The sequence below is a fragment of the Prinia subflava genome, chromosome 21 (assembly GCF_021018805.1).
Source record: "Prinia subflava isolate CZ2003 ecotype Zambia chromosome 21, Cam_Psub_1.2, whole genome shotgun sequence".
NCBI lineage: Eukaryota > Metazoa > Chordata > Aves > Passeriformes > Cisticolidae > Prinia > Prinia subflava.
In genome coordinates this window covers 6,176,787-6,200,713 of record NC_086267.1, presented here as the reverse complement: position 1 = coordinate 6,200,713, position 23,927 = coordinate 6,176,787, and the positions used below count along the sequence as shown (strand labels likewise).

General features: G+C 53.8%; 1 protein-coding gene across 1 annotated transcript in view; it reads right to left on the bottom strand.

Annotated features, from left to right (window-relative positions):
- Positions 1–1,872: 1,872 nt before the first annotated feature.
- Positions 1,873–23,927, bottom strand: part of ACAP3 (ArfGAP with coiled-coil, ankyrin repeat and PH domains 3) — a 73,146-nt gene continuing 51,091 nt past the window's right edge. Inside the window, 12 exon segments of the mRNA XM_063417320.1 lie at positions 1,873–2,097; positions 3,116–3,226; positions 4,419–4,528; positions 5,756–5,976; positions 7,501–7,593; positions 13,702–13,806; positions 17,750–17,958; positions 19,332–19,426; positions 19,514–19,583; positions 20,627–20,835; positions 21,995–22,106; positions 23,484–23,584. Of these exon segments, the coding sequence (XP_063273390.1) occupies positions 1,950–2,097; positions 3,116–3,226; positions 4,419–4,528; positions 5,756–5,976; positions 7,501–7,593; positions 13,702–13,806; positions 17,750–17,958; positions 19,332–19,426; positions 19,514–19,583; positions 20,627–20,835; positions 21,995–22,106; positions 23,484–23,584 (1,584 nt within the window). The 3' untranslated portion in view covers positions 1,873–1,949.

Genomic DNA, 23,927 nt, shown 5'->3' with positions numbered 1-23,927 from the left:
AGATGGGGAATCCTCCCGGGAATCCTCCCAGGAACCCTGCGGGATGGGGAATCCTCCCGGGAGCCCTGCGGGATGGGGAATCCTCCCAGGAATCCTCCCAGGAATCCTCCCGGGAATCCTCCCGGGAATCCTCCCAGGAACCCTGCGGGATGGGGAATCCTCCCGGGAGCCCTGCGGGATGGGGAATCCTCCCAGGAATCCTCCCAGGAATCCTCCCGGGAATCCTCCCAGGAATCCTCCCAGGAATCCTCCCGGGAATCCTCCCGGGAATCCTCCCGGGAGCCCTGCGGGATGGGGAATCCTCCCAGGAATCCTCCCGGGAGCCCTGCGGGATGGGGAATCCTCCCGGGAATCCTCCCGGGAGCCCTGCGGGATGGGGAATCCTCCCGGGAATCCTCCCGGGAGCCCTGCGGGATGGGGAATCCTCCCAGGAATCCTCCCGGGAGCCCTGCGGGGCGGGAGCAGGGCAGCGATGGCTTCGAGCACCCAGGGCAGCGAGGGGAGCGGGGCTGGCTCAGTCCTGAGAGCAGCGAAACGCCAGAGCCGGAGCTCCGATGCCAAACCCGGCCTCGGGAGCATCCCTGCCCCAAAACCAGCCCGGGAGGGCACCTGAGCCCTCCCACAGCCCTGCCAGAATTCCAAGCTGACTGCTGAGGGGCAGCTTTGTCTGCTCCTGGTGTTGGTGGCTCTCTCCTGGCCACGGAAGGTTTTTCCTTTTCTTCTCTTTTTAAATTTTTTTTTCCTTTTTGTTTTTTTTTTTGTCTGTTTTTAAACTCTCAAGCTCATCTCCCACACTTCCCACTCACTCCCGGCCCGTGGGAGGCTCCTACTCAAAACAAAACAAAAAAAAAAAACAACCAAACCACCCCCAAAAAAATTCTTCAACCATCCAGTAGTCAAGCATGAGAACTCAAAGCTCTGGGGAAAAAAAACCCCTCGGCCTTCCTGCAGGACCTGAGGGGCGTCGGCATCCAAACCCGCCAGGAAAATCCAAGGAGAATCCAGGGAGAATCCAGGGAGAATCCACGGAGAATCCACGGAGAATCCACGGAGAATCCACGGAGAATCCACGGAGAATCCACGGAGAATCCGAGGAGAACCCGAGGAGAATCCAGGGAGAATCCGAGGAGAATCCAGGGAGAACCCGAGGAGAATCCTGGGAGAATCCAGGGAGAATCCAAGGAGAATCCAAGGAGAATCCAGGGAGAATCCAGGGAGAATCCGAGGAGAACCCGAGGAGAACCCGAGGAGAATCCAGGGAGAATCCCGGGAGAATCTCGGGAGAATCCAGGGAGAATCCAGGGAGAATCCGAGGAGAACCCGAGGAGAACCCGAGGAGAATCCAGGGAGAATCCCGGGAGAATCTCGGGAGAATCCCAGGAGAATCCAGGGAGAATCCAGGGAGAATCCAGGGAGAATCCAGGGAGAATCCGAGGAGAATCCGAGGAGAACCCGAGGAGAACCCGAGGAGAACCCGAGGAGAACCCGAGGAGAATCCAGGGAGAATCCAAGGAGAATCCAGGGAGAATCCAGGGAGAATCCAGGGAGAATCCAGGGAGAATCCACGGAGAATCCACGGAGAATCCACGGAGAATCCACGGAGAATCCACGGAGAATCCACGGAGAACCCGAGGAGAATCCAGGGAGAATCCAGGGAGAATCCGAGGAGAATCCGAGGAGATTCTGAGAAGAATCCAAGGAGATTCCGAGGAGAATCCAAGGAGATTCCGAGGAGAATCCCAGGAGAATCCAGGGAGAATCCAGGGAGAATCCAAGGAGAATCCAAGGAGAATCCAGGGAGAATCCGAGGAGAACCCGAGGAGAACCCGAGCAGAATCCAGGGAGAACCCGAGGAGATTCCGAGAAGAATCCAAGGAGATTCCGAGGAGAATCCCAGGAGAATCCCGGGAGAATCCCAGGAGAATCCAGGGGGTCTCCCGGGGCTGTCCCTAGCACTCGTCGATGTTGAGGCTGATGAACTCCTGGATGCATTTCCTGTACTGCAGCTCCGTGGGGCTGTTGCTCGGGTACTGCCCGGGCTGGCCCAGCGGCCCCTCGGCCTCGCGCATCTCCTCGTTCATCCTCGCCAGGCGCAGCCTGCACGGCCACGGGGAGGAGAGGGTTAATCATTCCTGACTGTGGGATGATTAACCCTCTCCTCCCCAGGCAGCGTTTCCCAATATTTCCCAGTATTTCCCAGCATTTCCCAGCGTTTCCTAGAATTTCCCAGCATTTCCCGGTCCCCAGACAGTGTTTCCCAGAATTTCCCAGTTCCCAGGCAGTATTTCCCAGTATTTCCCAGTGCTTCCCAGAATTTCCCAGTCTCCAGGCAGTATTTCCCAGTGTCTCCCAGAATTTCCCAGAACTTCCCAGCGTTTCCCAGAATTTCCCAGTCCCCAGGCAGTATTTCCTGATATTTCCCAGTCCCCAGGCAGGGTTTCCCAGCATTTCATGGTATTCCCTGGTATTTCCTAGCATTACCCAGCAATTCCCAGTATTCCCCATCACTCCCCAGCCATTCCCAGTATTCAATTCCTGGTGTTCCCCAGCTATTCCCAGTATTCCCCATCATTCCTGGCATTCCCCAGCATTCAATTCCTGGCGTTCCCCTGCCATTCCCGGTATTCATTCCCCAACATTCCCTGGCCATTCACAGTATTCCCCTGCCATTCCCAGTATCCCTCCCCTCCATCCCCAGTATCCATCCCGGTCTCCCTCCCCGGTATTCCCGGTATCCATCCCCGGTATCCCTCCCCGGTATCCATTCCCGCCGTTCCCGGTCTCCCTCCCCGCCATTCCCGGTATCCATTCCCGGTACCCATTCCCCAGTCTCCCTCCCCGCCATTCCCAGTATCCATTCCCGCCATTCCCAGTATCCATTCCCGGTGTCCCTCCCCGGTATTCCCGCTGTCCCTCCCCGGTATTCCCGGTCTCCATTCCCGGTATCCATTCCCGCCATCCCTCCCCGCCGTTCCCGGTCTCCATTCCCGGTGTCCCTCCCCGGTATTCCCGCTCTCCCTCCCCGGTATTCCCGGTCTCCATTCCCGCTCTCCCTCCCCGGTATTCCCGGTATTCCCGGTATTCCCGGTATTCCCGGTGTCCCGCCGGGGCTCACAGGGTGACGATGTCGGCGTTGGCGGCGCTCACGGCGATGCTCAGCGGGTCCTGCCCGTCCCCGTCGGGCGCGTCCTGCGCGGCGCCGCGCTTGAGGAACAGGCACACCTGCCTGGGGACACCGGCGTCAGCGGGGGACAAGGGACAGCGGGGACAGCGGGGGGACAAGGGACAGCGGGGACAGCGGGGACAGCGGGGACAGCGGGGGACAGCGGGGACAGCGGGGGACAGCGGGGGACAGCGGGGGACAGCGGGGACAGCGGGGGACAGCGGGGGACAGCGGGGGACAGCGGGGGACAGCGGGGGACAGCGGGGGACACCGGCGACAGCGGGGACAGCGGGGGCACGGGGACAAGGAATTCCATATCCAGTGGCACGGAATTCCAGCCCCCAGGAACAGAATTCCAGCTCCCAGGAACGGAATTCCAGCTCCCAGGAACGGAATTCCAGATCCCAGGAACAGAATTCCAGATCCCAGGAACAGAATTCCAGCCCTCAGGAACAGGACTCCAGGGGCACAGAATTCCAGATCCACAGGAACGGGACCCCGGGGCCGTGGAATTCCAGCCCTCAGGAACAGAATACCAGATCCCAGGATCAGAATTCTAGCCCCCAGGAAGGGAATTCCAGATCCAGGGGCACGGAATTTCAGCTCCCAGGAACAGGACTCCACGGGCATGGAATTCCAGCTCCCAAGAAGAGAATTCCAGCTCCCAAGAAGAGAATTCCAGATCCCAGGATGAGAATTCCAGAGGCACGGAATTCCAGCCCCCAGGAACAGAATTCCAGATCCCAGGAACAGAATTCCAGATCCAGAGGCATGGAATTCCAGCTCCCAGGAACAGAATTCCAGATCCCAAGAACAGAACTCCACATCAAGAGGCACGGAATTCCAGCTTCCACAAAGAGAATTCCAGATCCAGAGAAACAGAATTCCTGAGGCATGGAATTCCAGCTCCCAGGAACAGAATTCCTGATCCAGAGGCACAGAATTCCCACCCCAGACGCACAGAATTCCAACTCATCATCATCCCAGGTTGCTCCAACTTGCCCTTGGGCACTTCCAGGGATCCAGGGGCAGCCATAAATTCCCTGGGAATTCCATCCCAGCCCCTCTCCAGCCATAAATTCCCTGGGAATTCCATCCCAGCCCCTCCCCGCCCACCCAGGGAACGATTCCACCCCTGTATCCCACCTCCCCTGCCCTGTGCGCTCCAAAATCCGCATTTCCCGGGTCAGTGCCCCCCGATCCCCCCTGTCCTGCATTCCCGGGGTTATTCCGGCCGGGAATTCCGCAGCCTCACCCGGTGTGGCCCAGGTAGGTGGCGTGGTGCAGCGGCGCCCGGCCCCGCGCGTCCCTCTGGTTCACGTCAGCCCCGTTCTGCAGCAGGAACTCACAGGCGATCAAGGAGCCCTGGGAAAAGGGGAAAAGGGAATTTCCACACAAATCCAGCCTGGCTGGAGAATTCCTGTGATCCAAAAAGGGAATTTCCACACAAATCCAGCCTGGCTGGGCAATCCCCAGGGAATTTCACAGAAATCCAGCCAGGCTGGACAATCCCCAGGGAATTTCCACACAAATCCAGCCTGGCTGGGCAATTCCTGTGCTCCAAAAAGGGAATTTCCACACAAATCCAGCCAGACTGGACAATTCCTGTGCTCCAAAAAGGGAATTTCACACAAATCCAGCCAGACTGGACAATTCCTGTGCTCCAAAAAGGGAATTTCACACAAATCCAGCCAGACTGGGCAATTCCCAGGGAATTTCCACATAAATCCAGCCAGACTGGACAATTGGGAATTTACACACAAATCCAACCAAGCTGGGCAATCCCCAGGGAATTTCCACACAAATCCAGCCAGACTGAACAATTGGGAATTTCCACATCCATCCAGCCAGACTGGACAATTCCTGTGCTCCAAAAAGGGAATTTCACACAAATCCAGCCAGACTGGAGAACTGGGAATTCCCACATCTATCCATCAATCCAAACTGCAGAATTGGGAATTTCCACATCCATCCAGCCAGACTGGAGAATTGGGAATTTCCACAATCCAGACTGGACAATTCCCATGCTCCAAACCCCGGCCCGGAGTGTGACCCCCAGCCCCAGTGTGACCCCCAGCCCGGAGTGTGACCCCCAGCCTGGAGCGCAGCCCCCCGGCCCCAGCGCAGCCCCCCAGCTCCAGTGTGACCCCCCCAGTCCAGAGCGTGACCCCCAGCCCGGAGTGTGACCCCCACCCCAGAGTGTGACCCCCAGCCCCAGCGCAGCCCCCGGCCCCAGTGTGACCCCCGGCCCCAGTGTGACCCCCAGCCCCAGTGTGACCCCCATCCTGGAGTGTGACCCCTGGCCCCAGTGTGACCCCCGGTCCCAGTGTGACACCCCAGCCCCAGCACAGCCCCCCGGCCCCAGCGCAGCCCCCCAGCCTGGAGTGTGACCCCCAGCCCTGAGTGTGACCCCCAGCCCCAGTGTGACCCCCCAGCCCGGAGTGTGACCCCCAGCCCCAGTGTGACCCCCCAGCCCGGAGTGTGACCCCCAGCCCCAGCGTGGCTCCCCAGCCCCAGCGCAGCCCCCTGGCCTGGAGTGTGACCCCTCAGCCTGGACCCCCAGACCCAGCGCAGCCCCCCGGCCCCGCGTACCCCCTTGACAGCCTGGATCAGGGGGGTCTGGCCCTCGTCCTCGTCGTTGGCCCAGTTGATGTCGGCGCCGTGGGCCAGCGCCTGGGCCAGCAGGGGCAGGTTCCGGGCCTGGGCCGCCCGGTACAGCACCAGCCCCGGGTGCAGCTCCCGCACGTCCTCCAGGTCCGACGCCTCCTGCTCGACCTCGGCCTCGCCGCTCGACTCCTCGGACACCTCGCACTCTGCGGGGCACGGAGGGACGGGCAGAGATCAGCACAAAGCTTTGCAGTTTGTTTTTTACGGCCCCCAAAACTTTGTACTCCATTTTTTACAGCCCCCAAAGCTTCACGGTTTGTGTTTTACTGCCCCCAAAGTTTTGCACTTTGTGTTTTACTGCCCCCAAAGTTTTGCACTTTGTGTTTTACTGCCCCCAAAGTTTTGCACTTTGTGTTTTACTGCCCCCAAAGCTTTGCACTTTGTGTTTTACTGCCCCCAAAGTTTTGCACTTTGTGTTTTACTGCCCCCAAAGCTTTGCACTTTGTGTTTTACTGCCCCCAAAGCTTTGCACTCCGTTTTTTACAGCTCCCGTGCCGTGCTGCTCACCCAGCCTGGCTGAGGGGAGCGGGGCCAGGGGGTGTTTGTGGAGTTCTGCCTTTGTTTAGGGGAAATTCAGTGAGGAAACAGAGAATCCCACAAGGATTGGCTTGGGAGGCATCCCAAAACTCATCTCGTTATCCCAAAACTCATCTCGTTATCCCAAAACTCATCTCGTTATCCTGGGATGCTCCAGCCTGCCCGTGGGCACTTCCAGGGCTGGGGCAGCCACAGCTTCTCTGGGGGATCCATCCCAGCCCCTCCCCACACTCCCAGGGAAGAATTCCATCCCCAAATCCCCCAAATTCCTCCCCAAAATCCCAAATTCCTCCCCAGAATCCCAAATTCCTCCCCAAAATCCCGACAATCTGGCAGGACTCGGGTTGCTGAGCCGATAGAAAGGTTCTATTTTCCAAATCAATTCCTCACAACCCCTCAGCCCTGCCTCGGCCTGGATCTCCAGCCGAGAAAGTCCCGGACAAAGCCCTCCTGCCCTTCCCCTGTGTGTCACCCACCTTCCCCTGTGTGCCACCCACCTTCCCCCGTGTGCCACCCACCTGCCCCTGTGTGCCACCCACCTTCCCCTGTGTGCCACCCTCCTGCCCCTGTGTCACCCACCTTCCCCCATGTGCCACCCACCTGCCCCTGTGTCACCCACCTGCCCCTGTGTCACCCACCTTCCCCTGTGTCACCCACCTTCCCCTGTGTGTCACCCACCTGCCCCTGTGTGTCACCCACCTGCCCCCGTGTGCCACCCACCTGCCCCTGTGTGCCACCCACCTTCCCCCGTGTGCCACCCACCTGCCCCTGTGTGCCACCCACCTTCCCCTGTGTGCCACCCTCCTGCCCCTGTGTCACCCACCTTCCCCCATGTGCCACCCACCTGCCCCTGTGTCACCCACCTTCCCCTGTGTCACCCACCTTCCCCTGTGTCACCCACCTTCTGTGTGCCACCCACCTGCCCCTGTGTGCCACCCACCTTCCCCTGTGTGTCACCCACCCTCTCCTGTGCCACCCACCCTCCCCTGTGCCACTCACCTTCACCTGTGTGCCACCCACTTTCCCTCTGTGCCACTCAATTCCTGTGTGCCCCCCACCCTGTCCTGTGCCACCCATTTTCCCTCTGTGCCCCCACCCTCCCATGTGTCCCCCACCCTCCCGGTGCCACCCACCCTCCTCGGTGACGCTGTCCACCACGGAGCCGAACACCAGGACGTCGCTGCTGCCGTCGGTGCTGCCCCCCAGGCCGCTGTCGCTGCTCAGACCTGCGGGGCCAACAGGACACAAACCAAGGTCCCCTTAACACCCCTGTCCCCACCCCAGCTGTGCCCACGGGGGGACAGGGCAGGGCGGGGTGTCACACACACAGATGGCACAGGGACAGGGCAGGGGGATGTCACACACAGCTGGCACAGGGACAGGGCAGGGCGGGGTGTCACACACACAGCTGGCACAGGGACAGGGCAGGGCGGGGTGTCACAAACACAGCTGGCACAGGGCTGGTGGCACAGGGACAGGGCAGGGCGGGGTGTCACACACACAGCTGGCACAGGGACAGGGCGGGGTGTCACACACACAGCTGGCACAGGGACAGGGCTGGTGGCACAGGGACAGGGCAGGGCGGGGTGTCACACACACAGCTGGCACAGGGACAGGGCACAGGGACAGGGCAGGGCAGGGTGTCACACACACAGCTGGCACAGGGACAGGGCAGGAGGGATGTCACACACAGCTGGCACAGGGACAGGGCTGGTGGCACAGGGACAGGGCAGGGCGGGATGTCACACACACAGCTGGCACAGGGACAGGGCTGGTGGCACAGGGACAGGGCAGTGGGGATGTCACACACACACAGCTGGCACAGGGCTGGTGGCACAGGGACGGGGCAGTGGGGATGTCACACACACAGCTGGCACAGGGACAGGGCACAGGGACAGGGCAGGGCGGGGTGTCACACACACAGCAGGGACAGGGACAGGGCAGGGCGGGGTGTCACACACACAGCAGGGACAGGGCAGGGGGAATGTCACACACACAGCAGGGACAGGGACAGGGCAGGGCGGGGTGTCACACACACAGCAGGGACAGGGACAGGGCAGGGCGGGGTGTCACACACACAGCTGGCACAGGGACAGGGCACGGTGGGATGTCACACACAGCTGGCACAGGGGGATGGCACAGGGACAGGGCAGGGCGGGGTGTCACACACACAACTGGCACAGGGACAGGGCAGGGCGGGGTGTCACACACAGCTGGCACAGGGACAGGGCAGGGCGGGGTGTCACACACAGCTGGCACAGGGCAGGTGGCACAGGGACAGGGGTGCTGGCACAGGGACAGGGGCGCTGCCACCCCACTCAGCCCCCAGGAGAAGCTGCCAAGCCTCGTGGTGGCCGTGTCCCCACACTGCCACAGCACCTGGGCGGTTGGGGACAGCCCCTGCTGCCACCCCAGCGTGGCAGGAGCTCGGGGGTGGCACACCCAGGCACGGCTCTGCTCTCGGCACTGGTGACACCAGAGCCACCCCGGGGATGCCCTGGGAGGGCTGGGCTGGGACAGGGGCTGGAGAATAAATCAGAGATTTATTGAGATTTACTGAGAGGACTTTGGGGCACACCTTGGGCAGGGCTAAAACAAATCCTGTTCCTGCTGCACACCAGGGACAGCTGGGACAAGGGTTCAGGGCAAAAAGCACAAACAAGGGGGGCTGAGGAGAGGAACGAGAAGGATGGGACCCCAAAACCTGCAGCTGCAATTGGACAATTAAACCCCAATGTGCAAATGGACCAAAACTTATCAAAGTGTGAGACCTCATGACCATTTGTGTCAGCCATTTTGTGATTTGTGTCCATTTTGTGCCCATTTTGGGTCCATTTTGTGCCCATTTTGTGCCCATTTTGGGTCCATTCTTTGACCATTTTGTGCCCATTTTGGGTCCATTTTGTGCCCATTTTGTGACCCTTTTGTGCCCATTTTGGGTCCATTTTGATCCCATTTTGTGCCCATTTTGTGACCCTTTTGTGCCCATTTTGGGTCCATTCTTTGACCATTTTGTGCCCATTTTGGGTCCATTCTTGACCATTCTGGGTCCATTTTGTGCCCATTTTGTGCCCATTTTGGGTCCACCTTGGGTGCAGCCCTGCCCAGGCTCTTGTCCTGCCCAAGGTGTGCCCCAAAGTCCTTTCAATAAATCTCTGCTTTATTCTCTCTCTGCCCAGTCCCTGTTCCAGCCCAGCCTTCCCAAAGCATCAAACCCACGGGGATTAGGAAGGAAAACAAGCCTGGAAAAGATTCCTGAACCAGCCGAGTGCTCTGTGCCAAGAGAAATTCCAGGAAAAGCTGCAAGACCTGCAGAGCTGAGCCTGGCAAAGCCCGGCACAGCCAGAGCCTGAACTGGGGGGTGCTGAACCCCCAGAGCAAAACCCGGGATCGGGATCGGGCTCTGAAATCCTGGAGAAACCCCCACAGCCAGGGAAAGGTTCCAGAGCACGAGGGGCTCTTTTTAGAGCTGCTGATTTTGTGCAGATTTTTATAGAGATGCAGATTGTTATAGAAATGCAGATTTTTATAGAAATGCGGATTCTTATAGGAATGCAGATTTTTATAGAAATGCAGATTTTTATAGAGATGCAGATTTTTATAGGAAATGCAGATTTTTATAGGAAATGCAGATTTTTATAGGAAATGCAGATTTTTACAGGAATGCAGATTTTTATAGGAAATGAAGATTTTTATAGGAAATACAGATTTTTATCAGCCAGGGCAGGTGGTGAAGCCAGGGCAGGAAAGGTTCCAGAGCACGAGGGGCTCTTTTTAGAGCTGCTGATTTTGTGCAGATTTTTATAGAAAATGCAGATTTTTATAGGAATGCAGATTGTTATAGGAATGCAGATTTTTATAGGAAATGCAGATTTTTTTAGAAATGCAGATTTTTATAGGAAATGCAGATTTTTATCAGCCGGGGCAGGCGGTGAAGCCACAGCCAGGGAAAGGTTCCAGAGCACGAGAGGCTCTTTTTAGAGCTGCTGATTTTGTGCAGATTTTTATAGAGATGCAGATTGTTATAAAAATGCAGATTTTTATAGGAAATGCAGATTTTTATAGGAATGCAGATTTTTATCAGCCAGGGCAGGGGGTGAAGCCAGGGCAGGAAAGGTTCCAGAGCACGGGGGGCTCTTTTTAGAGCTGCTGATTTTGTGCAGATTTTTACAGGAATGCGGATTTTTACAGAAATGCAGATTTTTTTTATAGAAATGCAGATTTTTATAGAAATTCATGCCCACGGCCTCGTGCCTCTGCCCCACGTTCCCGGCAAAACCCAAAGGGAGGATCGGGCACGTGGACCCGGCACATTCCCAGCTCTGCTCTCGCTGCATCAGGGATAAATTTGCTTTTTTCTCCTCCAGGATCAAAATAAGGCACTGAGAAATTTTCTATTTTTTCCTTCAGGTGCAAGAGGATGCTCTGAGAAATTTGCTTTTTTCTTCTCCAGGAACAAGATGACCTCTGAGAAATTTGCTATTTTTCTCCTCCAGGGGCAAAATGAGGCTCAGAGAAATTTGCTGTTTTCTTCTTTAGGAACAAGATAAAGTTCTGAGAAATTTGCTTTTTTCTTCTCTAGGATCAAGATGAGACTCTCAGAAATTTGCTTTTTTCTCCTCCAGGATCAAAATAGGGCACTGAGGAATTTGCTTTTTCTTCTTTAGGTGCAAGATGCCCTCTGAGAAATTTGCTTTTTTCTCCTCCAGGGGCAAGATGAGGCTCAGAGAAATTTGCTTTTTTCTTCTTTAGGATCAAGATGAGGCTCTGAGAAATTTGCTATTTTCTTCTTTAGGAGCAAGATAAGGTTCTGAGAAATTCAGTTTTTTCTTCTCCAGGAACAAGATGCCTTCTGAAAATTTTGCTATTTTCTTCTTTAGGAGCAAAATAAGGCACTGAGAAATTTGCTATTTTTTCCTTCAGGTGCAAGATGCCCTCTGAGAAATTTGCTATTTTCTCCTCCAGGATCAAGATGAGGCACTGAGAAATTTGCTATTTTCTTCTTTAGAAACAAGATAAGGTTCTGAGAAATTTGGTTTTTTCTTCTCCAGGAACAAGATGCCCTCTGAGAAATTTGCTATTTTTCTCCTCCAGGATCAAAATAAGGCACTGAGAAATTTGCTATTTTCTTCTTTAGGACCAAAATAAGGCACTGAGAAATTTGCTATTTTCTTCTCTAGGATCAAGATGAAACTCTCAGAAATTTGCTTTTTTCCTTTCCAGGAGCAAGGTTCCCTCTGAGGGATCTGAGGGACTCTGGAGTTCTGCACTTCCCATTGTTTTTGTGGGCAAAAAGCACAAAAAAAGCACAAAAAAGCAAAAAAAAAGCAGGAAATTCCTCAAAAAACCGGAACAGCCTTTAAAGCCCTGATTCAGACAAGCGCCTTTTTCCTTGATTCCAAGGGAAAATGTGGACTTGGAGGAAAAGCTGGGAGTTTCTGAACTCGGGGTGTAAAATATTTATTGGGAATTCCCACAGGGACAAACAACTGTGGCAGGAAATTCAACAACTCCTGAGCTCAGGGTGACAACAGACCACGAAAACTCCGGGGTGTAGAACACCAAATAAATCAAATATAAATCAAATAAATCAAATAAATAAATTTCCTCTGCGAGACCCCACCTGTCCAGGATTAGATCTTCTGAGGAATTTATTTAACAAAGGCAATTTTGGAAATATTTTGCCTGTGGAAAACCTGCCCCAGCCAAAGGAGCTGGAAAATTAAGGAATCCCTGAGCAGAAATCCGTCACTGCCTGGGAGTTTTGGGGTGGAACAAGAGGAATTTGGGTGTCCCAGGTGGAATTTGGGTGTCCCAGGTGGAATTTGGGTGTCCCTTTTGGTGCTGGCTGTCACCTACCTCCGTCCAGGAGGGACCCAGGGGGACCCATCCCACTCCAAGGGCCACCTGCCAGCGGGGGCTGCAGAGGGATGTTGGCACCTAGAGGAAGGTGGACGGGAATGTGAGGGGAGTTCATTGGCATGGATGTGAAAAAAAAGGAAAAAATAAAAAGGAAAAAATAAAAAGGAAAAAAAAGGGGGGAAAATGGGGAAAAAATGGGGGAAAAATGGGGAAAAAATGGGGGAAAAAAAAGGAAAAAAAAGGAAAAAAAAGGAAAAAAAAGGAAAAAAAAAGGAAAAAAAGGGGAAAAAAAGGGGAAAAAAAGGGAAAAAAAGGGAAAAAAAGGGGAAAAAAAGGGGAAAAAAAGGGGAAAAAAGGGGAAAAAAAGGGGAAAAAAAAGGGGAAAAAAAAGGGGAAAAAAGGGAAAAAAAAGGGGAAAAAAAAGGGGGGAAAAAAAGGGGGGAAAAAAAGGGGGGAAAAAAAGGGGGGAAAAAGGGGAAAAAAAGGGGAAAAAAAGGGGAAAAAAAGGGGAAAAAAAGGGGAAAAAAAGGGAAAAAAAGGGGAAAAAAAGGGGAAAAAAAGGGGAAAAAAAGGGGAAAAAAAGGGGAAAAAAGGGGAAAAAAAGGGGAAAAAAGGGGAAAAAAAGGGAAAAAAAGGGAAAAAAAGGAAAAGGGGAAAAGGGGAAAAGGGGAAAAGGGGAAAAGGGGAAAAGGGGAAAAGGGGAAAAGGGGAAAAGGGGAAAAGGGGAAAAGGGGAAAAGGGGAAAAGGGGAAAAGGAAAAGAAACGGGAAAATGGGGAAAAAAAGGAAAAAAAAGGAAAAAAAAGGGAAAAAAAAGGGAAAAAAAAAGAAAAAGGAAAAAAAGGGAAAAAAGGGAAAAAAAAGGGAAAAAAGGGAAAAAAGGGAAAAAAGGGAAAAAAGGGGAAAAAAGGGGAAGGGGAAAAGGGGAAAAAAGGGGAAAATGGGGAAAAAAAGGAAAAAAAAGGAAAAAAAAGGAAAAAGAAAAAAGGAAAAAAGGAAAAAAAGGAAAAGAGCAAAAAGAAAAAAGAAAAGAAAAAAAGGGAAAAAAACCAGAAAAAAAAGAAAAAGAGAGAGAAAAAAATTTTGTCCGCAGAGAGAATCGGCTAAAAAATATTTTTTAAAAAAATTAATTAAAAAATAATCTAAAAAATTAAAAAATAATATAAAAATCAAAAATAATTTTAAAAATTCAAAGCCAAAACGAAAAGCAGAATTAAAAAAAAAGAAAAAAAAGCCAATGGAATGCAAAACCTGGGAGCAAAAGATGTCAGGGGAAGGGAAAAAAACCCTAAAAATTCCCCATCCGCCGGGGATGGGGGCGTTAAAATCGGCGCAGTGGAAGAGCAATAACGGGGCTGGAGTTTGGGCAAGCCCTGCTGGAACGGTCACCCTGTCCTGGGACACCTGGCCTGGGCTGCACTGGGAGGACTGGGAGCACTGGGAGGACTGGGAGGAGCTGCTGGTGGCACTTACTGCGAGGGCCGGCGCCGGCGCCGGCGTCGAAGTAGGAGAAGAGCGAGTCCAGCTCGTCGGGGCAGAAGAGCGAATCCCGGCGGAATTTCCTCTCCAGGGTGGCGGCTGCGGCGTGGGAGAGACACGGGCAGAGAGAAAGGAGGGGAGTGAGCGGAGGGGTCTGCGCGCCCGCGGCACGGAGGGGAAAAAAACGGCACAAAACGGCAGAAAAACGGCAAAAAACGGCAAAAAAAACGGCAAAAAAACGGCAGAAAATGGCAGAAAACGGCAGAAAACGGCAGAAAACGGCAGAAAACGGCAGAAAACGGCAGAAAACGGCAGAAAACGGCAGAAAACGGCAGAAAACGGCACAAAAATGGCAAAAAAAAGGCACAAAACGGCAAAAAACGGCAAAAAACGGCACAAAAATGGCACAGAACGGCGCAGAGTGGCGCAGGGGCGTGAGGAGAGGCACCCCAGAGCAACCAGAATCTCCCTGAGAGCTCAAAATGTCAGAAATTTCTGACCAAAGTCATCCCAGAGCAACCAGAACCTTCCTGAGAACCCAAAATATCTGAAATTTCTGACCAAAGCCATCCCAGAGCAGACAAAACCTTCCTGAGAGCTCAAAATGGCACAGGTTCCTGAGCAGAGCCGTCCCAGGGCAGATAAAACCTTCCTGAGAGCTCAAAACAGCACAGGGGCGTGAGGAGAGGCACCCCAGAGCAGATAAAACCTCTCTGAGAACTCAAAATGTCACAGATCTCTGAGGAGAGCCATCCCAGAGCAGCCAAAACCTTCCTGAGAACCCAAAATATCTGAAATTTCTGACCAAAGCCATCCCAGAGCAGATAAAACCTCTCTGAGAACCCAAAATCTCACAGATCCCTGAGCAGAGCGATCCCAGATCAAACAGAACCTTCCTGAGAGCTCAAAATGTCACAGGTTCCTGAGCAGAGCCATCCCAGGGCAGATAAAACCTTCCTGAGAACCCAAAATGTCACAGATTTCTGAGTAAAGTCAACCCAGAGCACTGGGAGCAGCCTGAACCTTTCCTAAGAACCCAAAATATCGGATATTTCTGACCAAAGCCATCCCAGAGCAGCCAGAACCTTCCTAGGAACCCAAAATATCAGAAATTTCTGATCAGAGTCATTCCAGACCAGACAGAACCTTCCTAAGAACCCAAAACATCAGAAATTTCTGACCAGAGCCATCCCAGAGCATCCAGAACCTTCCTAAGGGACAGCACAGTCTCTCTCACAGAGCTAAAAAAAAAAAGGATTTAAAATCCATTTCAAAGCGGGAACCTGGGACACAACAAAAGCACACAAATCCAGCTTGGAGATCACTGTGACCCCCTCTATCCATGGGGAACAGCTGGAAAACACCAGGAAACGGCTTTTTTAAAAAAAAAAAAACAACAAAAAACGCCACAATCTGCGCGACGCCGCGTTCGGAACCGCGGCAGGTCCTGGAAGGGAACAGGGACACTTCCAGGGGTCTGGGGACAGCAGGAGGGTGTCAGAGTCTAGAACATTCCTGTGGCCACCCTGGAGGGTTTGGAGACCGGACAGGGGGTCTGGGGTCTGTCCAGGGGGCTCAGTCAGACCCACACAGAGCCCAGGAGGGCACTGCCTCTGATCCCTGCCATGGCAGTGAACACTCACATGCAGGAAGAATCACAAACCCTAAGAATTTAAAATAAGTAGTGGATGGTTTATTATAGAATATAAATATAGAAATCAGGATTCTCAGTATATGGGGCCTCACACAGATCCCAGGAGGGCACTGCCTCTGATCCCTGCCATGGCAGTGAATGCCCACAGTGTGTGAAGAATCACAAGCTGGGAGAATTCAAAATAAGCAGTATTTAGTTTATCATAGAATGTAAATGTAGAATCCAGGATTCTCAGTATATGGGGCTGAAGAGACAAGATGGAGGAATTGGGGAGTGGCCCCTGTGCTCCTTGTTCTTGCTCTCGTCCCCCATCTTGTGCTGAGTTGGGTTTTAGAGATTGGTTTAGAGTAGAACTGACATGTTAGCATAGGCAGTAGGCATTGGTACAATTTTGTCAATAAAAAGTTCATTGTGGACAGTGGTTGGGTCAGGGGTACTGTACAGAAGGTGTGGGGCTCTCTGAGCCGCCCAGTCCCCCGCGTGTCCTGCTCTGCTGGGGACGCCCTGCAGAGCTGGGACACAACTGAGATCAGGGACCCTGCCAGGGAGGCCTGGCAGAGCTGGGACAGAACTGAGATAATGAAGAATAAACAACCTTGGAAATGTGCACTGGCGGATGTTGCCATGAATTTTCCTGGTTTGCTGAGCGTTCATAGTAAAGGAGAAATGTGCAGTTTCTCACGCTGGTGAATTGTAAACGCAGGACCATGTTTGGTAAATATTGGCAATGTTATGAATTCCTTCTCCAAGAGAAGGGGAGGTTGAATGACAGCTCCTGGACCAGTGTGGTGGAGAGGTGGGAATACCCTTCTCCAATCCATGCTCACCTTGCCACAGGTATTTAATGGCAGAATAAACTAAGGGGCAGAATAAACTAAGGGGCAGAATAAACTAAGGGGCAGAATAAACTAAGGGGCAGAATAAACTAAGGGGCAGGGTGTCACTTTGGTTTTGAAGACTTTTTAAGCCTTCTGTTATGTTCTTCATATTGGAGTCAGAAGTTTCACCTTATCACACTTTCTACTATAAACACTGGCCATGTTTTGCTAACTGTCTTTTATTGTTTACATATTTCTAGGTAAGAGGAGAAATGTGATTGACAGTTAGCTCGACCAACATAGATTGAGAGGTGGAATTCCATCCTCCAATCCACGGGCACCATGGGAAATGTATAAAACTGGGTTTTGTAAATAAACTCGCTCTCTTTTCCTGCTTCGCTCACCAGCGTGTCCTCGTGTGGTTCTTCCCGTGTCCACTGTGACAGCAGGGTTCTGCCCTGTGGCTCTGTTGCACCCAGATCCGTGTCCCCAGTCTGTTTTCTGGCTAGGAGGACTCAGCTTTGCCTCTGGTGTGAAACACCCAGGGCAAAGAGAAGCCTGAAAACCTGATTAACTCTGGGAACAGCAACCCAGGGGAAACTCCCAGGGAACAGCAACCCTGGGGGAACCCTGGGCACCTTGGGGAACAGCAATCCCAAGGAGAATCTCAGGGAAACTACAACCCTGAGAGGATGTTGTGGTGTGGATTTTCCGCTTTAAGTTTTCAAGCTAGCTTTATATTTCATTTGTGTGTTATGATTTAAATTATACATGCCGTTATGTGTCGTTTCTCTGTGTCCCTGCCTCTGTTTCTAGAACCTTCCTTGCCAATCTTCCCTAACTCGATATATCATTTGCTGTTTCATATCATTACACTGCTTCTGCTATTCCCATTGGATTTAGTTTGTATTCCCTGCCCTGGACTCCTCTCTGAGTGCATTTTCATTGATTGTTTGTGTTGCGTTGCCTGTGTATAAAACCCACGGCGGGACATGTGCTCCCCATCTTTGGGGTCCGTTATCACCATGGAGGCCTAGCCAGAAAACAGACTGGGGACACAGATCTGGGTGCAACAGAGCATGCCGGGCAGAAGACCCGGTTTATTTACAAAAACCTACTTTTATACTTTTACTATGAGGCCTGTGGATTGGAGGAAGGAATTCCCACCTCAACACCACATTGGTGAAGGTGACTGTCACACAGTCTTGTTTGTCCCGGCAGGGAATGTAAAAACAATGGCGATGTTTATAGAACACAGCTGATGTTTACATTAAAAGAGCGTGAGAAGGTACGAACTTCTCCTTTAATATGAACGCTCAGCAAAACCGGGAAAAACTCATGGCAACAGTCCAGCTTTTAGCTGTTATGCTTCAGTTATACCTCTAATAAATCTCCTTAGTTTACCCCAAAACCCGTCTCGCCTCCACTCCATCCCTGCGTCCGAAATAGGCACTGCCGAGAACATCGGAGTCCCCGGGTGGGGAGGTGACAGCTCCCAAGGGGAAGGTGTCACACCCCTGGCCCTGGGACAGGAGAGAGTCACACACCGCGACAAGAGGAGGGGACCCACCTGAGGCCAGCACGGCCGGGGAGGCGCTGCCGGGCTCCTGGCGGTGTTTCCTGCGCGCCGCGGGCGCCCGGGAGCCGCTGTTGTGGCGCTGGCACTTCTTGAGGCACCAGCGGCGCGGTCGGCGCTCGCTCTCGGCCTCGCCGCCCGGCAGCCGCCGCAGGAATTTCTTCTCCACGTACTTCACCTTGATCCAGGCCTCCTTGTCCTGCCTGCGGAGGGATGGCAGCGTGGAAATGGGGATTATTCAGAGGATTTGGCTGAAGACACCATGAGGGGATGGAGCTGCTGCTCTATTACTTGGTGGCAAAAATTCCCATTTCTCCAACTTCAAAATGAGGCATTTTCCCCTCTCTGACGGAACTGGACTTGCCCAAAATCACCACGAGGGGATGGAGCCGCCGCTCTGTCGGGGTGTTTGGTGCACGTGGTGGCAAAAATTCCCATTTTTCAAACCTTAAAATGAGGCATTTTGGGGTCTCTGGACCTGCCTTTGCTGAGGGAAATGGGTTTGCCTGAAGCCACCATGAGGGGATGGAGCCGCTGCTCCTCTGGGGCATTTTGTCCACTTGGGGCCTAAAATTCCCATTTTTCAAATGTTAAAATGAGGCATTTGCACCTCTCTGAGAGAACTGGGTTTGCCCAAAGCCACCATGAGAAAACAGAGCCACTGCTCTGAGGCGTTTCGTCCACCTGAAGCCTAAAATTCCCATTTCTCAAACTTTAAAATGAGGGATTTTGGGGTCTCTGGACCTGCCTTTGCTGAGGGAAATGGGTTTGCCCAAAATCACCACGAGGGGATGAAGCTGCCGCTCTGCTGGGGCATTTTGTGCACTTGATGGCAAAAATTCCCATTTTTCAAACCCTAAAATGAGGCATTTTGAGGTCTCTGGACCTGCCTTTGCTGAGGGAACTGCTTTTCCATGGATTTGGGGGTGCTGGGGTATCCCTGACCCTGCTTTTCCATGGATTTGGGGGCACTGGGGTATCCCTGACCCTGCTTTTCCGTGGATTTCGGGGTGCTGGGGTATCCCTGACCCTGCTTTTCCATGGATTTGGGGGCACTGGGGTATCCCTGACCCTGATTTTCCATGGATTTCAGGGTGCTGGAATTGCCATAGGGATCCCTGGCCCTGCTTTTCCGTGGATTTGGGGGCACTGGGGTATCCCTGGCCCTGCTTTTCCATGGATTTGGGGGCACTGGGGTATCCCTGACCCTGATTTTCCATGGATTTGGGGGCACTGGGGTATCCCTGACCCTGCTTTTCCATGGATTTGGGGGTGCTGGGGTATCCCTGACCCTGCTTTTCCATGGATTTGGGGGTGCTGGGGTATCCCTGACCCTGCTTTTCCATGGATTTGGGGGCACTGGGGTATCCCTGACCCTGCTTTTCCATGGATTTGGGGGCACTGGGGTATCCCTGACCCTGCTTTTCCGTGGATTTTGGGGTGCTGGGGTATCCCTGGCCCTGCTTTTCCATGGATTTGGGGGCACTGGGGTATCCCTGACCCTGCTTTTCCGTGGATTTCGGGGTGCTGGGGTATCCCTGGCCCTGCTTTTCCATGGATTTGGGGCACAGCTCACCTGGAGCTCCCTGCCGTGGGTTTCTTCAGCCCCAGCTCCTCGCACTGCGCCTCGTAGATCTGGTTCATGGTGCTGTTGCCCAGCTCACACATCAGCTGGAAGGGGAATTCAGGGAGGGAATTAAAGGCTCAGGCCTTTAAAATTCCCCCTTTTCCAGGGAATTCCTGGATTCCAGCACTCACTTTCAGCAGCTCCGGCTCCCAGGAATCCAGCGTGAGGGACCGGACCTTGGAGCAGTGAACACCCAGGCTCCTGCTCGGCCAAGAGGGAGAAAATCCAGAAAATTACAATTCCATAAATCCAGAATTTCCCTGACGAGGTCGGGGCAGTTGTGAATTCTCTCCCTGCGCAGATGGAGCTGAGCCAGGGGGTGTTGGGCGTGGGGACAATTCCTGATATTCCTGCTGGGAATCGGCACAGAGGCTGCGCCTGCTGCAGGTCCAGCCCCACCGCTTTTCCTGGGAATCTTCTACTCCATCCCTGCACATTTTCCCCAGGATTCTGCACTCCATTCCTGGCTGTTTTCCTTGGGAATCTTTTCATCCATCCCTGCCCATTTTCCCCAGGATTCTGCACTCAATTCCTGGCTGTTTTCTCTGAGATCCTGCACTCCATCCCTGCCCATTTTCCCTGGGAATATTTTCATCTATCCCTGCCATTTCCCCCAGAATCCCACCCTCCATCCCTGGCCCGTTTCCCCCGGGATTTCCCCTGGGATTTCTCCAGGCTTTCCCCCGGGATTTCACCAGGATTTCCCCGGGATTTCGCCCGGCATTCCCCCCGGGATTTCCCCGGGATCTCCCCCGGGATTTCCCCGGGATCTCCCCCGGGATTTCCCCGGGATCTCCCCCGGGATCTCCCCCGGGATTTCCCCCGGGATTTCCCCGGGATCTCCCCCGGGATTTCCCCGGGATCTCCCCAGGATCTCCCCAGGGATTTCCCCAGGATCTCCCCCGGGATTTCCCCAGGATCTCCCCCGGGATCTCCCCCGGCATTTCTCCGGGATTTCCCCCGGCATTCCTCCGGGATTTCCCCCGGCATTCCTCCGGGATTTCCCCCGGCATTCCTCCGGGATTTCCCCCGGCATTCCTCCGGGATTTCCCCCGGCATTCCTCCGGGATTTCCCCCGGCATTCCTCCGGGATTTCCCCCGGCATTCCTCCGGGATTTCCCCCGGCATTCCTCCGGGATTTCCCCCGGCATTCCTCCGGGATTTCCCCCGGGATTTCTCCAGGATCATCCCCGGATTCCCCCGGGATTCCCCCCGGGATTTCTCCGGGATTTCCCCCGCAGCACCTGTGGATGCCGGAGCACTCGATGCAGAGCAGCACGCCCAGGTTGATGCTGGCCCAGCGCGGCTCCGCCTGCCCGCAGTCGCAGCACTGCTCATTGCCGGGGATGCTCTGCACCCTCTGCACCATCGGCTCCCCCTTCCCGCCGCGCTCCCGCGAATCCGTGGCCGAGTCGATGCTACTGGTGGAGGGGGAGGCGGTTCTGTCCAGCCTCTGCCGGGAAAAGTAAAAAAAAATCAGGAAAAAAATATTAAAAAAAAAAATTAACATCTCTAACACTCCTGGGGAAGAGCAAACTCTGCCCCAAACCCTCCAAACTCTGCCCCAAACCCTCCAAACTCTGCCCCAAACCCTCCAAACTCTGCCCCAAACCCTCCAAACTCTGCCCCAAACCCTCCAAACTCTGCCCCAAACCCTCCAAACTCTGCCCCAAACCCTCCAAACTCTGCCCCAAACCCTCCAAACTCTGCCCCAAACCCTCCAAACTCTGCCCCAAACCCTCCAAACTCTGCCCCAGACCCTCCAAACTCTGCCCCAGACCCTCCAAACTCTGCCCCAGACCCTCCAAACTCTGCCCCAGACCCTCCAAACTCTGCCCCAGACCCTCCAAACTCTGCCCCAGACCCTCCAAACTCTGCCCCAAGCCCTCCAAACTCTGCCCCAAGCCCTCCAAACTCTGCCCCAAGCCCTCCAAACTCTGCCCCAAGCCCTCCAAACTCTGCCCCAAGCCCTCCAAACTCTGCCCCAAGCCCTCCAAACTCTGCCCCAAGCCCTCCAAACTCTGCCCCAAGCCCTCCAAACTCTGCCCCAAGCCCTCCAAACTCTGCCCCAAGCCCTCCAAACTCTGCCCCAAGCCCTCCAAACTCTGCCCCAAGCCCTCCAAACTCTGCCCCAAGCCCTCCAAACTCTGCCCCAAGCCCTCCAAACTCTGCCCCAAGCCCTCCAAACTCTGCCCCAAGCCCTCCAAACTCTGCCCCAAGCCCTCCAAACTCTGCCCCAAGCCCTCCAAACTCTGCCCCAAGCCCTCCAAACTCTGCCCCAAGCCCTCCAAACTCTGCCCCAAGCCCTCCAAACTCTGCCCCAAGCCCTCCGAACTCTGCCCCAAGCCCTCCAAACTCTGCCCCAAACCCTCCAAACCTTTTCCAAACCCTCCAAACTCTGCCCCAAACTCTCCAAACTCTGCCCCAAACCCTCCAAACTCTGCCCCAAACCCTCCAAACCTTTCCCAAATCCTCCAAATTCCTGCCCAAACCCTCCAAACCTTTCCCAAATCTAAACTCTCCAGGGTGGCCAGAGGGATGTTCCAGACTCGGACAGAGCGTCTCATTTCCAACAAGGAGCAGGGACCGTGGTTTTCCCTGGGTTTCCTCACCTCGATGTAGAAGCTGTCGGGACTCTCGCGATAGGCGGAGGCGATGCTGGCCTGCACCGCCTGGATCCAGGCCTGGCGCAGCTTCTCCGAGTCAGCCTGCAGCATGCAGCTCCTGCAAGGGAGCCCCAAAAACACAGCCTGGATTGGGGGAGCCCCAAAAACACAGCCTGGGTCTGGGGAGCCCCAAAAACACAGCCTGGATTGGGGGAGCCCCAAAAAACACAGTCTGGAATTGGAGAGCCCCAAAAAACAGCCTGGAATTGGGGAGCCCCAAAAAACACAGTCTGGGTTTGGGGAGCCCCAAAAACACAGCCTGGATCTGGGGAGAGCCCCAAAAAACACAGTCTGGGTTTGGGGAGCCCCAAAAACACAGCCTGGGTTTGGGGAGAACCCCAAAACACAGCCTGGATCTGGGGAGCCCCAAAACACAGCCTGCAGCATGCAGCTCCTGCAACGGAGCCCCAAAAACACAGCCTGGGTTTGGGGAGCCCCAAAAACACAGCCTGGATCTGGGGAGAGCCCCAAAACACAGCCTGGGTTTGGGGAGCCCCAAAAACACAGCCTGGATTTGGGGGGAACCCCAAAAAACACAGCCTGCAGCTCCTGCAAGGGAGCCCCAAAATACAGCCTGGATCTGGGGGGAACCCCAAAAACACAGCCTGGGTTTGGGGAGCCCCAAAAACACAGCCTGGGTTTGGGGAGCCCCAAAAACACAGCCTGGGTCTGGGGAGAGCCCCAAAAACACAGCCTGGGTTTGGGGAGAACCTCAAAAAACACAGCCTGGGTTTGGGGGAGCCCCAAAAACACAGCCTGGATCTGGGGCAGCTCCGTCCTCCTCACCGTCAGCACCGGAGGGAAAAATTCACCCTGCAGGGTTGGGGTGTTCCCTTTCCAAACTTTCATGGAAAATAAAAAAATCACCCTGCGAGCTTGGGGTGTTTCCTCTTCAGGCAAAAATTCACCCTGAGAGGTCGGGGTGTTCCCACACCAAACTCTCTGGGCAAAAATTAACCCCACAAGGGTTAATTAACCCACAAAAATTAAACCCACAAGGTTGGGGTGTTTCCACTCCAAACTTTCCAGGTAAAAATTAACCCCACAAGGGTTAATTAACCCACAAAAATTAAACCCACAAGGTTGGGGTGTTTCCACTCCAAACTTTCCAGGTAAAAATTAACCCCACAAGGTTAACCCCAAGGTTGGGCAGCCAGAGATGTTCCCAATCCAAACCCTCCAGGCAGGGCTGGGAAGTATTTTTAAAAGCTGGGCATTCTAGAATTGGGCATTATCTATGAAATATAAATATTTCTAATAGCAACAGAAATAATTAATGTTGGATGTTATATCACGAATATAATATATATAATTATGCAATCAAATCCAGGTTATTGGTGATGTCTGAGGAACTTCCTGAGGGATTTTTGGCACCTCCCAGCCAAAACTCAGCAGCCTCTGCTCAAACCCGGCCTCAGCCCAGCCCCGGACTCACTTGGTGGGGGACACGACCTCGAAGCAGAACCTCCTCTCGATGTCCTCGCAGGGCTTGACCGAGCACAGCCGCAGGTCCTCCACCACCACGGTCAGGACATCCTGGGGACAGCGGGGCTGGCACCACGGGAATTCCTGCCCAGACCCTCCAAAGTCCTGCCCAAACCCTCCAAACCTTTCCTAAATCCTCCAAATTCCTGCCCAAACCCTCCAAACCTTTCCTAAATCCTCCAAATTCCTGCCCAGACCATCCGAATTCCTGCCCCAAATCCTCCAAACCTTTCCCAAATCCTCCAAACCTTTCCTAAATCCTCCAAATTCCTGCCCAGACCATCCAAATTCCTGCCCCAAATCCTCCAAATTCCTGCCCCAAATCCTCCAAATTCCTGCCCCAAATCCTCCAAATTCCTGCCCACACCCTCCAAACTCTGCCCAAACCCTCCAA